Consider the following 16,207-nt stretch of genomic DNA (forward strand, 5'->3'; position numbering starts at 1 on the left):
AAGGGGGGGGGGGGGGGGGGGGGGGGAAAGACATCCTCCCTCCCTGCCTCACACTTAACTAAGCACTTCTTGATGAAACGGAACGGCAAGTTTCAAAAAGGAATGATGCATCTGCAGATTGAACATACACCAAGACTAGATTTCCCCTTCCCCTTCAACCCCCATGTTTGCTGATGCAGAAGAGAATCAAAACATCTGGTTAGAACTGGGAGAGTTTAAACACCCCATGAAAAACAGTGCTGCATTTAAAATGCCTTGAAGAGCTCCACCAGAGCTGAGGCAGCAGTGTGAATTGTGGCCGTGCAGCCCCCAAGCCAGTAGCCAGTTTTAAGATGCATACGAACTAATGAGAGTTTCCAGAAGGGATTTTCCCATGTTGGTCTCAGTACTGGGTTGGTAGCCTGGCAGAGGAAACTAAACCCCTGGATACAGAGATAAGAACAGGTCAAGGAGCCACTATCAGAGAGCAGTTAGCTCAAGATTTACATTTGGCAAAAAGATAAAACAAAGGACACATTTTCACTTTTAAGCTAGCACTAGCCCATAGGCCGCACAGACATGGATGGGAATAACTGAGATGATGCTTTAGTTCAGGGGTGGGCAAAATGCAGCCTGTGGGCCAGCTGCCGCCCGCTATGCAATTCTATCCAGCCTGCTGGGCCCCTAAAAAATTTAGAAAATTAATATTTATCTGCCTCTGTCTGCCTGTCATGCAGCTCTGAATGGCTTGCCAAAACTCAGTAAGTGGCCCTCCACCCGAAATAATTGCCCGCCCCTGCTTTAGTTAGTGGTTTCCATTAAGACATCTGCACTGCTCTGGGAGTCTGAGGCATCAGAGCCAGAAACTGAAACACATGCCTGCCTGTCTAAGCATTGTAGAAGCAGCTTCTCATATGCCTACACACTGCACCCCACTGCAAATCCTCCCCTCCACTAGATCAAAGCACCCAGACTGCAGTGCTTCCTAGGACCAATTATCTCCCAGAATAGCTGAATGGAAGTGCATCCAATTTCCCCAGCAATAAAGAGCTTGCAGTCAAGTTTGTTTGCCCACCCCCAAAGGTGGCCCTATCCCTACTCTTTTATGATGCTGTGGACCCTGCCTGACCCTCAGCCTTCAGAGTCAGGCACACCTGCCAGGTAGCAGAGTCCCAAAAAGCAAACCAAATGTGTCACAGACAATGTGACTAACTTTGGGAGCAGAGACACACTAAACGATGTGTCTGCAAGTCTAGTCACAGCGACAGCAGACAGGGCAATGAAAGGAGCAGTCATGTTTAAATGCAAGAGGAAGAATTGGAGCATTAGATTTTTGCCTGTTGGGACTAGGCACTTGTATACACAAAGAATGGAGATGGACTTGTTGAAATGCACACCTTCGGTTGCTTGGCATTAGCCTCTGCTTGCAAACTCATTGTGGAATCAGAACCCTGTTCCAGTAAATAAAGCCTGGAATAAAAGCAAACAAGCTATGAACCAAGACAACCCTACTCTGTGTCTGCGCACAAACTAGCACCCAAACACCACAGAAATCAATGAGTGGTTTGGATATTTCAGTCCGATTACTATGCAAACAAGTTCTGCAAAGCCAATTTATGAAGACAGCTCAGGCTTTTGAATATGGAGCTCTCCTAAAAAACTCACCAAGTCCCTTCTCGCTTGCCACTAATTTAATGCCAATATGCACGACTAATATAGAGGTTGGTCAAATTCCAGGCTCAGATCACAAACAAGGAAGCAGATGATCTTTGGTTTAGGCAGCATCACCAAAAGTACATCTACTCTGAAGTCACTGCAACTGTAGACATCTGCAAGCTGCAGTCACTGTGACACAGACAGAACAAGTCGCTGTGACACAGACTACCATTAAGCACAACCACGATCTACCTTTCTCTTAAGGGAAATGCATGGCTGAATTAACAAGGGTTGGGTGAGTCAGGATGAAAAAGTATTGGCAGAGCATGACAGCGCTGTCAGAGGTAAACTTGCACAATACCTGCCCACTTTGTACCACACTCCCATAGTCCCTTGCTATGATAAATGAGTCTATTCACCAAGTCGCTAGCGAGGAATGGAAATGTTTCCACTACAGCCAGTACAGCAGACTTGACCACTCAGGGACAGAAACCTCACCCCTGCACTGTAGAAACATGGTTTGGTATCCTTGCTGTACACATAGCACCTACCCCATGGCACCCACCATGAGGACTCTGATCGGAGCCGTCCCCAGTGTCCCTTCTCCCTAGCCAGTCCCTACACCCCACGTTCTTCAAAGTTCAGGCAGCTTCTAACCATACTGGTAGCCACTACACCTGGTGACAGATAGCCACTAACACCTTCTGCTTGCCCTACAACCCAAAGATTTTCCAAAGCACACTTAAACACTAAAAATAGGTCATGAAATTACATGTGAAACATTGATCAGAAAAACGCAGAAAAAAGCTTCCGTCACTCCTTTTGCTGGCGCAGCGGGGAGGCTCCAGGCATTGTGAAGTCTATGGAATGGATCAGACAAACAAATCCCAATGACTTTTGTTACATAATGCCATCACTATGCAGCTGAAAAACTGCTACACCCACCCACCCCTACCTTATTTCCCAGAGATTCACATTACACAGGAATAAGCAGAGTGGAGGCGTCTCAGAGGTGGCAGATACCTGTTTTCACAGCAGCCTTGACACTCACAACTTGAAACAAGCAATCGCTGCCGCTAATTAAAGAACCCCGTAATACCCCTTAGTAACATACGTTTTGCTTGGAGCACAGCACAAGCAGCTCCTGCTTCTTTCTGCCGTTTCGCCACCCGTGACCCACATTCCCATCTCAGCCTGGTGTTATTTGCAACAGAAATACTGCTAATACGATTCATACCTCGCAGGAAGAGGCAACCTCAATGCCTCACGTGCAAGCCTCCCCGCTCCTCTTCCTCGATGTCATTGCTTCCTTTCATCAGGTGCCAGCTAACCTAGACTGTGAACTTCTTGCAGTAGGGACCTTGCCCTCATCCTCTCTGGGAAGTGCTAATTACAATGTTAGAAGACAAGAAGAACTGGGGTGTTTTTTCCATTTGGAGGGTAGTTTGCATTTTGGAAGAAGCTGCCTGCTTCCGAGCCTGAGGTGTCAGAAGGGAGAATTAAATGCTGAAGTCCTTACAGCTGTGACTAACAAGAGGCAGGCATGATGAGGGCCTGAGAGCACAGAAGCTGAAATGCTAATCCACTGTGTTCCCTGCATTGAGGGACTGTAACCCAGAGAACCATCCCGCAGCTAAGAGTTAAATTTCAAGAGTCCTATGCAATTAAGAAGGAACAAACAGTTCCTCACGTTTGCTTTCACTTCCCAAGCAAGGCTCGGCCTTTACCCTGCCACAAATCTAAGAGATACCAAGCTGGCTACACAAGGCCAGCATTCAGTTATACTTTCACGTCTTCAGGGTTCATTACAATTGCAGAACCCAGGGCCAGAGCCTTCAGGCAGGGAGACTAGCCCAGAAAAGTACTAGGAAAAGCTCCAGGATTTATGTCCTTTTTTAAAAGCTCTATTTAAATACCAGAATTTGCAATTTGCTTTGAATGGCACCCAGCCCCTCAGAGGGGAACAATAAAACAACACATGCAGACACACACACATGAATTCCAAAACAAGAAGGAAACTTCCATAGGTACAAACTCTGCATACTATAATCAAGGCAAGTTATTCCCACACGAATCCACCTGCAGACAGGCATTTTAAAGCAGAAAGACAAAACAAATCACCCAGGCAGGCCAGAAAAATATTCAGGTATTTAAAGCCTCAAGCACTCAGTGATAAGCATGAGAACAGGTAACAATGCATCAACAGCAGGCACGTGTGCACGTATGTGCACACGCACGCCCTGTCAGCATCCTGGAGTAAAAGAGGCAATCCATGACACCTTCACTCTCACCTTTACTATCCTCTCTGGAACTTACATTACAACCAACTGCCCTTCCAGTCTAAACAGTTGAGCATATATGTCTTTTAAAGGCCTCAGAGAAACAACTTATGTTGCCTACCACAGTTAACCCTGCACATGGAAATTAATATACCCTCCTTTTCTCCCTTTGAGTCTTAAACATCCTCCCTTCCTGCCACTGCTGCTGTTTCTGCTGCAGCCCCACTGGGGGGAAGCTCAAAATCCCGTCCAAAAGAAAGAGAGACAGCAAGCTGCTCAACCCCTAACGTTAAGACATCTGCTGGTGAAAATGCAGTTTTAGAGGCCTGTATGGACAGGGAGGGGGTTTGGGGCTATTTGGTTAGCACAGATTAAATCCGAATCAGGTCTCTGAGTTAAGGCCAAGTGATCTCCCCCTCCCCCAGTCAGTCATAAGTTTCCCCAAAAGTCCAATTTCAGGGGAGTTGAAACTATTCACTAAATCAAGTCAAATTCAGTTAATAGATTTAACCAAACAGAATGGGTAAAAATATCCAAAAAGGTAAAATTGTTTCATTTCAACATTCTCAACATGCCTTGACTTTCCAACCTGGCATTTTCATTTCATTTTTTTTTAAGTTAATAAAAGAGTTAAACCACCCTTACAATGAAACTAAACATTTTGGATCCACTAAAATTAATACTGGGGTTCTTTTGTTAAGCCCTGCATGAGCCAGAGACTGGCTTATGGTAAGTTTACTGGAATTACTACTTTCTTTGCTTGCATATTAACAGACCGGTAGTCAGTAGTGCCAACAGAGTCCTAGCACTGATTCTTCCCGTTCAGGCTGTGCTGTTATTACCTTTACTGAAAAGGGGAAGATTTCAATGTCAATCTGGCATTTTCCCCAGCAACAAATTCACCCACATGCTCATAAAGTAGAAAAGCTGCTGTCAGAACAATGTGGTGAAGAAGTTAATGATGTAACAGAAAAGAAGCACTGGGAAATGGGGGAAAAAAGACTTTATGAAGGAGCTAACATCTTCTCCCACTTCATTAAAAATAAATAGTTCGACTTTGCTTCCTTTGTCACTTCCAATAGAATCACTATACATTGCTGACAGGGAAAATGTCATTCTATAATAATGGGTTTGCATTGTTTTGAATGTAAAATGCTAAGTGAGTATTAGGAACATCATCAAAACTGGAAAACCACATCACTATGCTCCTATTTAATTAAATTAGGATTGTTCTTTATAAGACAGTGCTTGCAAGTGAGGAATGTTCATATCTGGAGGGCAGATGGCACAGGTGCCAACTTTTATTTTTTCCAGGGGTGCCCAAGATGATGGACATGTGGAAAGTTTTACACATTTCAGATGACAGCCCTCTTCCAAAGGGCAGCCAGGGCCCTCAGGCCCCAATGTATTCAGTGCCTCTGGTAGAAGGTCTTGTTGGGGTTGGACCTGGACATGGGCTAGACAGTTTTCATTGGGAGAAAAAAAAATTACAGTCACAGAGAAAATCTTCAAAACATGCATAATTGATACCGTGTTCCTGACTGTGATGTGCCTGAAACAATATTTCTGGTGTATAAATTACCCCTTTCATTTCCGTGGGTGGTATGTCAGATGCTGATAAGCCTCTAAATGTCAACACTATTGAAGAGACAAAGACCTTTACTGGGCCAACTGCAGAGTAGGAGCATAAGTAAGCCGTTCCTGTTTAAGTTGATTCCTTTTGGAGTAGGTTAGGTAGAAAAGATGGTTTCTTAGTTTTTCTGACATTCTTCTGATGCTTGTGTTGCATATTTGGAGTTGCATGTATTAGACTCTAGAGTCTAGCTGCCAGAGGGTAGCAGATGATGAGTTCCTAGGTGATGTTATGTTTATTGCACAGACTTAGGAAGAAGTTATTTTGGGGTTGTCTAGCTTCTTTTTTCATTAGGTTGTGGATTTTCTATTGTAAGTGGCAGATTTCAATATCCTCCATGCGTTGGAGTGACACTGCAACTGTGATGATCTAGGAAACATTACTAAATCTTTTCCTGCTCATCACAGGATGGAGGAAAAAGAGAAGTATCAGACAGCTGGAAACTTCCTTTCCCATGAGGCCAAATTCTGAAGTTCTTACTTAGTGGGCATGTACATCAGATGTTTACTGTGGAGTTGCCTAATTAGCTCTGCAATAAAGTCTCAGAGTCTGCACATGTAGCCCTATTAGGGCCACAGTAAACTAATAAAAAAAGTATGTTAGTACTTGCCAACTCAAGTTATTTAGTATGCTGCAATGCACTTATACATACTGATGGCGTTAGCTGGGGCATGAGGGTGCTTCAGTGCAGGGGCTACCTCCTGGCTAGGAATTTTTTTTAGTTTCTGCCTACATTCTTATTCAGCATCATTCATGTTTTCATCACAAAGCTGAATACTGAAAAAAAAAAGAACAAATATGTTCTGGCTTTCAGCAGCCAACAACCAAAATCTTTCACTTTAAAAAAAAAAAAAAAGAAAAGATTTTCTGCTTTTTTTTCCCCAGCAAGCATCCTAATATTGTTAACAAAACAGATTTTTCACCAAAAATATTGCTTGTAGCAAAAAGGTTTATTCGGTCAAAAAATATTTGAAGATAAAATGTTGAACCAGCTCTAATTAAAGTGCTTATGGTGTAAATATATACCATTATATACCTTTATTTGACAGCCAACATAATGTATACAGGAAACCTTCGCTATTTGTGGATTTGGCATTCGCCGTTTCAAATATTCATGAATGCTGAACCCGCAAAACTTCACTTCAAATATGCTAAGACTGAGTACGGTAGTCTGTTAGTCCCCTTAAGGCCAGGTAGACAAAACCACATGTCCTCTACCTACTCCCCCTGTCAGATACGGGAAACAAAAAGGATCAGATGACAAGAAAAAAGGATTTAGATTAAGGCCTGTGGCCAGTGACTCCCAGGCTTTCCCAGATCGACCTAGACCTTCACCCTGGATTTGTTGCTGCTTTCTTTCCAATGCATGGAGACAGAAGACGCAGGCATCACCAGCCCACTGACACTGGGATTCAGGGCCACAGCCTCAAAGATCCCGGAGAGCCTCTGCATGTGCCAGGCCTCTGATGCCCCTTGTCAGGGTTGCAGCCTCAGAGAGCAGTAGGTCTTAGATGAGGTCTGTTGGCAGAACGCAACACATAGAATATAGCTAGGGCTTTATAATGCTGCCACCCCCACACTGTGCAGATCAGTCTTGCGTGCCATACAGCAGTGTAATTCCTGTCCAGACTCATTGGTAAAGCATCTGTATGGTCCCCCTTCTAGTACCAATTATGTCAGGCCATGGCAGTCTTGCAGGGTGGACTTAAGCACCACCTAGACATGAGACTACCTGTACCCTGCCATGGAGAAGCTAGGGTTTTCCTTTGGTGTTGGTGGGCTTTCAGTCATACCTCTTGGCAGGGGGGAAGGGGGAATTGGGTCGTGACCTCCTGAGGCCCTTCAAAGCAACTCAGACTGCCCCAGTTCTCCCTTCTGCTACCTGCTTTCCAGCCACAATGCTGAAGTAGCAGGCAATTGACAGCCTGATTTCCCCTTCTACTCCCATCCTCTCACCCTGCAGCTTGCCAGTTAGGTGTGGAAGATGGCTCAGTCCTAGAGATTATTGACAATGTGTATTGGTCAAGTGTATTACCCTTTGTCTTCCCCAGCGCTGTGGAAGGGGTCTCTAGCCGGGGTGTGTACATACAGTCAGCCTGGATATATACACGCTGCCTGAGGAACTCTGCAGGGAATCCAGTGGTCGGCACCAGGCTCTTTTTCCTCGTGGACCAGGAGGCAGATGTGGAGGCAAGCTGATGCTACGCAGTATCCTGTCCTTCTGCAAAGGACACAGGTAGAAAGAAAAAGCAAAACATTATGAGTAGTCATGGGCTGGAGTCTAGCAGAGTGGTTACCCAAAAGAGCACTAGCACTCTCTCAACATTAACTCTGGTCTTGGGAACATCAGGAGACTCTCCTCTTCAAAAGATTTCAATCTCTTGGACCAGGGCTAGATTCTGGGGAGACTGTGACCTAATGGATATGGGCCTGAGACTCAAGAGGTCCACATTCTGCTTCTGCCTCTGCCACTGTTTTCCTGGATGATCGTGGGCAAGTCACTTCCTGTGCCTCTGTTTCTCCATCTATAAAAAGGGACATAATTATATTGACCTGCTTTGTAAAGTGCTTTGAGATCTGCACAGTACAAAGTCTACATGCTGCACTAAATGCTACCTTAGAGTAGGGTGGTGCTATTCTGATATTTATTTGACTTCCACACAATGTATCAACTTAGATTATGTTTTTACCTTCATAAAGAAAGGAATTTGCTGCTATCTGATAAAGACTCCACTATTTAATTCATTAATAAGCCAAATCCAAACTTGGTGCAGCTGCATAGACCTCAAAAGGACTAAGCTAAGGATCAAGCCCATTGGAATGAAACATGCTCTCTGTAAGTGCAGCGTGAGATTAGTTCAGTTACTACGATTTGTTTGTACTGGTTTATGGTATGGACAAGTTCCCAGCTGTGGTTTCAATAGCTGAGCAGGGTAGCACCCAAGTCACTGAGGCGACAGAACTAATAGTAAGAGATGAGAGGCAGCCAGCTACAGAGGACTTCATCCTGGATGCCCCCCAGGGTGAACAGGCTGCAAAGGTGTCTTTGCAACCTATCCCTGGATGGGACAGACAGGGAAAGAAAGAAGACAGTTTGTACCCAGCCCAGTTGCTGGCTTTGTCCACAAGTTCACATACAGCACAATATGTTAGGGAAGGAAGTTAGCAGGGGCCAAATTGCACTGTGCTCCCCACAGTCATGGCACTAGGGACCACAAAAACATGCCTGGGTTGAAAGGCTGACAACAGCCTCCCAAATGTCAGAGTGGCTGAGATCATCAGCCATCAAAACAGCCTGGAGCAGCAAGTGGCCAAAGGACCCCCAGAGAGCCTGTCCCCACTTCTCGGCATCCCAGGCTGAGCACCGCGCTGTACCTGGAACTGAAGGGCTGCCTGCTGCGTCTAGATGCGCAAAGGTGCTTTCAGGATTATCTTCAGCCTGCACAGTTCAGAGGCAATAACCAGCGTCTGAATGCACTGCCTACCTGAGAGCTGGCTTGAGCTCTTTATGCCCCTTTGCATCAGGTAGGGCTGCGAGGCAGACATAGACCCATGCTCCCAGAAACCCACCCAGTGCAGACCCAGCTACTTTCACAGACCCCCTCAGTGCAAGGGAAATTCAACTTCAGTGGGAATTATCTCCATTTACACCAGGAATGACTTTGGCCCTTGAACTCCCATTACTCAGCCAAGCATCAGGAAGGTTCACATGGCAATGAAGTGTTAAACCAACAGGGACAAGCTATAAAATCATCCCTGCACGTCTAATCAGTCTTGCTGAGAAACAGGGTTGTTTGTACCAGGTCTGCAGTGGTGGGAACCCAGGGGGAAAGGGAATAAGCTATACCTTCTTCCCTCTTTGATAGTGGCTTAATAAGCAGAAGAGTAACTAGGGTCTTTAATTGTTAAACAATTCTTGTCATGAAATATTGAAAGCTGACTTCTTCTGATGTTAAGGCAGCAGCAAGCTCAGATGAAAACTGCTGTATGGCTTATGACCAAGGACTCCCAGTGTGTCAGGGTTACAGGGTTATGGCTACTACTAGCACTCAACACCTTATACAGTGGCACATGACTCCTACTAAAAGGACTGCACTCATGTCTCTGACAGCACAATCTATAACAGATTTTAAGGCCCTTGCCTTGCCCTCATTAGCAAAAGAACTGCATGTTATCAGAGACCCCTGGGGACTGTGTGCATGTCAGTGAGCTACAAACCCTGCATGCATGCCAGTGGTTGTTCAGCTCAACAAACAAGTCTTTGATCACTTCTTATTTAGTCATAACATGGGGTAAGTATTTTACCAAATCCCAATTAAGTGCCAGTTGAACCTGAATGACTTTACTGCTCCTTCTTTGAGCCCATTTCCTCTTTATGTGGTATAAAATTGAGACGCCTGCTGGAATGATTAGCTCTGCCCATCAGGTACATGAGGCAGCTGTGAGGAGGTTAACTTGTTAAGCATTGACACCTAGAGGTTCCTCTACCCTGGAAAAGGATGTTGAGAAAGATGCACTGGTCCGATTATCCTGGTGTATGTCCCTAGTGGAGAGGTAGCTTATAATCACAAAATTGTCTTAAACCATTCCTCTGATGAAAGTAACTTATCTGGCAGAGACATTCTTGCTGGCAGAACTACATTGACATGGGCTTCTCTGGGCACAGCTGTGTTCATCAGGGGCTAACACCTGTGATTCTTTTTTTCCCTGAATAGATGTAGCTCTGCCAGCAGCACTTGTAAGTAGAGACCAGCCTCCCCCCACCTCAAGTTGCTAACAGTTTTATGCCACATTTTTTAACCCCTCCCATGCCACATATCCCCTGCTCACAGGTGACAGGCTGTATCAGATCTCTGTAGCCAGGCAATACATGCTGTAGTCTGACTGGCATTTGGCCACAGTCTACTGACTGTTCAGATGCCTGTAGTCCTGTGGGAGGCTATATAAAACAGATTACAGCCTTTAGAAACTGGCCATGCTAGGAAACATTTTCTTTTTGCCTTTAAGGGGGAAAGCTGCCTATTTTTCCAAACTCAGTATGCAAAGGAACATTATTAGGTTGAAAATGGGTGTGGGATGTCTGCTGTGGAAAGGGTCAGCTACACCCAGATCTCACCTGCACCTGGAGAGCCTTTGCTTACCTTCTGCACCCATCATTTCCCCAGAGCAAGACATTTTGTAGGACACAGCCCATCCCCTGCACATGCCCCACGTGCCTTCAAAACATTGTGCATGCTCCTTAATAGGCTGTTTCAGAGAAAAGTGACATGCTGTTGTCATCCATTCATATAACAATAGCCATCACCATCAGAAACGGACTGTACAGCCTCAAATAATTGAAATCTGCAGGTCCAACCAAGAATAAAATACTCATTTCCTTAAAGAGTACATAAGAAATTACCTTCAGCTAGTGGTGAAAGGTGACCTTAATACCCTGCTGGAACGTACTCTGATCCTATGTGATAAGAGCTTGTTTGGAGGTAATTCTTTTTCTTTCTTTTAAACATTTGTGTTTGAGCTTTTTATTGATTATTTTTTTGCTTTCTTCTGTGCACTCAAGAAAGACTACAAGAAAGCCATCAGCTGTATCATGTTAGGTGTCCTTTACTTGCTGAATAACTCTTTGGAGGGGAGGGAAGGGGGTCTCACATGAATAGAGGGAGGTTCCTTACATGTTAATTAAGAGTAACTGGCCTTGGAGATAGTGCATTGAAACAGGACACACATTTCCTGAGTTCCATTCCTGGCCTGCTGCTGGCTGACCCTGGACAAGTCTTGCCTGTTCCTCAGTATCCTCAACTATTATCATTACTGGGCTTAAAGATCCTGACCTCCTCTGGAAACAGATCAAGATCTACAAGGGAAAAGCACCATATTAAGAACATGGCATTTTAATTGTGTTAAACAAGGACTTTCTTTTTTCCCCCAACTGTTTAGTACATGTTGGCTGAGTCCTGACGAAAGCAGACAAAGAGCAGTTGTAATTTTCCTTTTTGTCAATGGAATTGCAGGATCGATAAGGTCTGAAGTGTTAATATAAGACATTTTTAAAAAGAGAGGAAGAGGGTTTTATTTCCTACGCTCGCCCTTAAAACCTCCAACTTTCTGGTCTTTGTTATTCAGCATATACATGTGGAAAATAAGAGCAACAAGCTCTGCATTTTTTCCGCAACCTGGGTCACCTCTGAGTAATCTATAACTCAAAACATACCAGTTAAGTCAAAATAACAGAGGCGAGGATATGGAACAGATTTTTCAGAATCACTCAGAGCCAGATTGCTAAGTGCTTAACATGCAGAGTAGACAACATATTTCTTCAGGTGCTCAATAGCCAGGGGCATATATTGTTACACTTCACAACCAAATTTTCCAAAGACTTGTGCACCCAACCTGCTGGACTCCTAGAAGTCTGCCCCACCCCCACCCCCAGGTGGGTGCTGAGTTCCTTGGAAAATCCCAGGTTTCAGACCCACTATCTTCTTTTCTCATACACAGAGGCCATGTTCACCTCCCCTCATTGCACTGGTCCCAACTCCTCTGGCAAAAGAGAAGATGTAAGTCTGCCTCTAATTCTAAAAGCTAGGGGGGTGCATAGTTTGTCCACCTTCCCAGATGCATTATTTTGGTGCAGTTGCATTAGTTTGGTGCAGTTGCTCTGGATCTATATCAGTCAGTCCTGGTTCACTTGAGTCTATAAGGTTCATCAGAGTAATAGCAGTGGAGCGCACCAGCTTCCACTGCCCAGAGCAGAGAAGGGAGGGATGTGGCTAGCATCTTCAGGTATGCAACTGCAGCTGGGTCAAGTAGGGAGGCAGCCTTCAGCACAAGCCTGGAGCAAGGCTCAAAATCGTACGTCAGCAAGACACCTTAGCAATTATCTAGCCATCTTCCTCTAGGCTGAGGGATAATTAACTGTATAGTTATAGGGCAATATAAGGACCAGCACTGGGCTGGCCAGTTCTGGTAGGGCTTAGCCACATTTAAGAGGTTGCCACAAGTCATTATCCGATGTGCAGAGGCAGCCCCCTTTGGGGTTAAAAAGCATTCTAACTACGTGCTGTCCTGCTCTTCCCTCCTGAGATACTAGTAGACTACCCATCAGCCATATTAAAAACACTGGTCCCATAGTCCCCACAAGTCTGATGTTGAACTTACTTGTCACACCACTATTAGAATAAGGCTGCCCATGCCCAGTCCTGTTAACATGGGGGGCTACCCAAGGATGATGGGTGTTGAACCCTGGTGAGCTGCAAGCACCATCAGAGCAACCAGTTCAAGACCAGCTCCAGAGCTGCTGAAGGGGGACAAACATTAAATGCCAGCTGAAAATCCTCATGCAGACACAACATGAATCGTTATGGCTTCAGGATTTTTTCTCAACTTTAGTTGATTGGGATTGACTTGGGGCTTCAGCTTTGTACCTAACAGTCTCTGCCCTTTCTGTTTTTAATAGGAAACTGCATGTATAATATAAAATGCTTATGTCTGCTCTTTATTAAAATAGATACCTGAAAAATCAGTTCTGAGGGATGAACAATTAATAAAGATGACACCTGGATACATTAAGAGCATCCTATATTCTGAGCACACGTGAATCCCTGGCTGAAACCTTCTAGGTTGTGGGTACAAGACAGATACGTACGTAGAGAGATAGCATTCTCTCAAGCTGAAACAAAATCTCTCATCCCCCTGAATATGATCAGGGGACCCAAAGCAGCTTTTCCCTCCTGTGTTTACTGCCAGCCAGAGTCTGATCCATGGAGTGCGATCATTTGTGAGAGAGGAACACCTACGGGTCCTGAAATCAACTTCTCCTGCTTGTCAGTACCGTTCCCTCTCAGACCTCCGTGCCCAAACAACAGCCGTACCAAGAGTCAATCCCGCTCCATACCCTGCATGGGACTGTCTGTGGTCAAGGCTTTTGCTTGCTCTAAACTAACGCCTTGCATACTCCAAAGTGAGGGAAAGTCAAATAACAGATGAGAAGGCAAATCAAAGCTTTACCTGGAGAGAGCGGAGGAAGTCAAACAGGCAGAGCTGGGACACTGGGAGCTGGAGAAGGCAGAGCTAGCTAACTAGCAGGAGTTGCACAAGGGTGGTATTCACCTCTCTCTCTCTCTCTCTCTCTCTCTCTCGTTGTTTTTGTTTGGGTGAATTAGCCTGAAGGTCAAAGGAATATTCTTAAGGAGTGGCTTATGCCGGGAAGTAAATTATTACCCTGCCATTGCTCTCAACTATGGGGACCCAGGGCAAATGTGGGGCTAAGTGGAGGGAGGGCAAATGTCCTCCAGCAGGATTAGAGGGCAGCTCACCATGGAGAGAAGTAGAAAGGGTTAGAACAAAGTGCTCTCTTTTCTGGAAGCAAGTCACATGCTGGGTCCTAGCTGAGGTAATTAGGCATGTGTCACCTGCTAAATGCCACAAGATGCTGGAAACTGTTCGAGGCCCTGAACTGGGACACAATTGACCTGCTAGCATCCGGAGCATGGGAACTGGGTAATATGAGTGGCAGTTCTCCCAGCAAATCCTGTTTTCCTTCAGGGTTCCCCAATAGTATTGTAATGTGTAGCCTGTTACTAACTGCTGCAGCCTTGTATGTAAGAAATGCTGAGAAGTGGTACATGGACATCTAAGACCCTCAGAGCAGTGTCTCTAGGAAAGGGCCTCCTTAGTTCTCACGTGACAAGCAGGCTTAGGCATGGTCTGCAGGTAGAATGGAGATCCATGAACAAGTAGACACTCAGGTTTTGCTCGCGTGACACAGCCTTACAGCTGTACTTTTGCCCAGCAAAGAACTAGGTTCCAACTGAACTGAGCGGGATGTGTTAAAAACCAGTGAGCATCTACTTGAATGGCAGCACGAGCCAGTGGGCAAGCTTCTGGACAGTGAGGAGATGTGAGTTGTATTCCAGTCTCTTCCACCAATTTGCTATGTGATCTTGGACAAGTTTCTCTTTCAACCCTATTTACAGTAACTCTGCTTAACTTCTTATGAAGAAAGCATCTGCTTGCTTTGTGCAACTCTCCCAAGTGTGTACTTCATTACCAAAGCTGTATTTTGTAACCAATGGGGATCTAGTGAGTGAAATTTTCTCCTTGTTCCCTCCCCCCATTTCCTTGTTTTAGCAGAAGCAGGAAGAAGCTGTTTCTGGCAGTTTCGAGGAGCCAAGAATAACTGCCCTGAAGAAGTGGAAAGTTTTTACAACAAAAAATGTGAACAGGCTCCATCACAACTTGCACACTGACATGTGACTTAACAAAGAGAGCAAGTGGACAACTGATGGGAGTAGCCTCAGTTACTAAAAGAGTAGTCACAAGAACCACCAAAGAATGAATGTTCAGTGAGATTTCCCCTGGAATGAAGACAGATCCTACTGGACACAAAAAGCCCTTCTACCTCCAAGCAGCAGGGTAGTTGAATCCAGTGCCCAGCAGCATTAGAAGTACAACGCCCGGGCATGGTGCATACAGCATGGAGAAAATGCACTGGAATAAGGTATGTGCTTAGGTTTGCAGAGAGAAAAGCCTATGATCCGAACCCCAGGCCCACGTGCTCCCTGCTATGAAGAAGTTTGGATCCAAGCCTGAACTTTCCACCTAGCCTTGTATAATAGGATAAATGAAAATGCTGGAACCAAATCTTAACCTCTGGGGTAGGCAGACTTCACAGCTTGGGCTCAAGAAGGAAATAAGGATTTTATCTTTGTTATGCAGATCTTGTGTTCCCCACCGCCACAGAGCAGGCGTTCCAGTCTGGTGAGAACGTCAGCTGCCTGGGACTTGGACTGGCTGAATCAGTGACTACCTGTGCCCTGAAGGGCCTGTTCGACCTTGCACAGATATCTCTCCCAGCTGCTTCGAACACAGCAGCAGAGGCTGGTATTAGAAGTAGATCTTATCATATCTGGCAGCTCAGTATTTGTCTACAAGTCTTTCACACCCCACACCCGGGTGGTAAGCAGCTGGTAAGAATCAGGGTATCGTGCTTTTGGGTGAACAGAATTTTCAACAGTGTCCTGTTGAGGCCCATACACGTACACCAGAAACATCCTCTCTCCTCCTCACTGAGCTGCTGAGGCACCACAACTCTCCTCCAAACAGGAGATGCTTCCAGTAGGACAAGGAGGCTGGAAAGGCCCAAGATCAAAGGGCCGCAAAGTCCCAGGTTGCAGCAGAGTGGATAGGAGGAAAGGCAAGGTTGAGAGCAAGGTTTCTGAAGAGTGCTGGACTTTGCAGCCTCTCTAGGCTAGTCTCTCTTATCTGAGGCCTGTTTATAGTTCAGCCAGCTGCAGCATTATGGCAACTGTGTGATGTCCGAGCCCATCTAGCTGAGTCCCAGGCCACAAAGCTGAAGTGAGGCAGGGATGGCTGAATATCAAGGAGCTGTAGGTTTTTTTCTTCCTCTGAATCTAAGGAGCCATGGCTGCTGGAGACACAGGGGAAGAAAGCCAGATGGGGAAATCTCCCTTCAACTCTGCTTTTGCTCCTCTCCCTCTCTTGCCGGGGTACCATCTCCCAGGCTACTCTTGGCTTGGAGCACCCTCTTTGCCACTGCACAGGAATCAGCTGCTCACTTTTCAGCCACATGCCAAGTTAATGGGGCTAGGGAAACCCATGCTGAAGGTGTAGAAGGGTAAACGCCCTTTAAGATAGTGAAACC

At 45.5% G+C, this 16,207-nt stretch overlaps 1 protein-coding gene across 7 annotated transcripts in view; it reads right to left on the minus strand.

Moving 5' to 3' along the window:
• The window catches only part of SGK2 (SGK2, serine/threonine kinase 2), a 28,801-nt gene extending 15,116 nt beyond the window's left edge, over positions 1–13,685 (minus strand). The window contains exons 1-2 of one of the 7 annotated variants that reach the window (XM_019513030.1): positions 13,552–13,685; positions 7,583–7,768 (exon numbers count right to left, since the gene is read on the minus strand). In XM_019513030.1, the coding sequence (XP_019368575.1) occupies positions 7,583–7,634 (52 nt within the window). In that variant the 5' untranslated portion in view covers positions 7,635–7,768; positions 13,552–13,685. The other 6 variants (XM_019513031.1, XM_019513032.1, XM_019513033.1 and 3 more) reach the window with 6 other exon arrangements.
• Positions 13,686–16,207: the final 2,522 nt, after the last annotated feature.

The sequence above is a fragment of the Gavialis gangeticus genome, unplaced genomic scaffold (genome assembly GCF_001723915.1).
Source record: "Gavialis gangeticus isolate Ggan-Ray unplaced genomic scaffold, GavGan_comp1, whole genome shotgun sequence".
NCBI lineage: Eukaryota > Metazoa > Chordata > Crocodylia > Gavialidae > Gavialis > Gavialis gangeticus.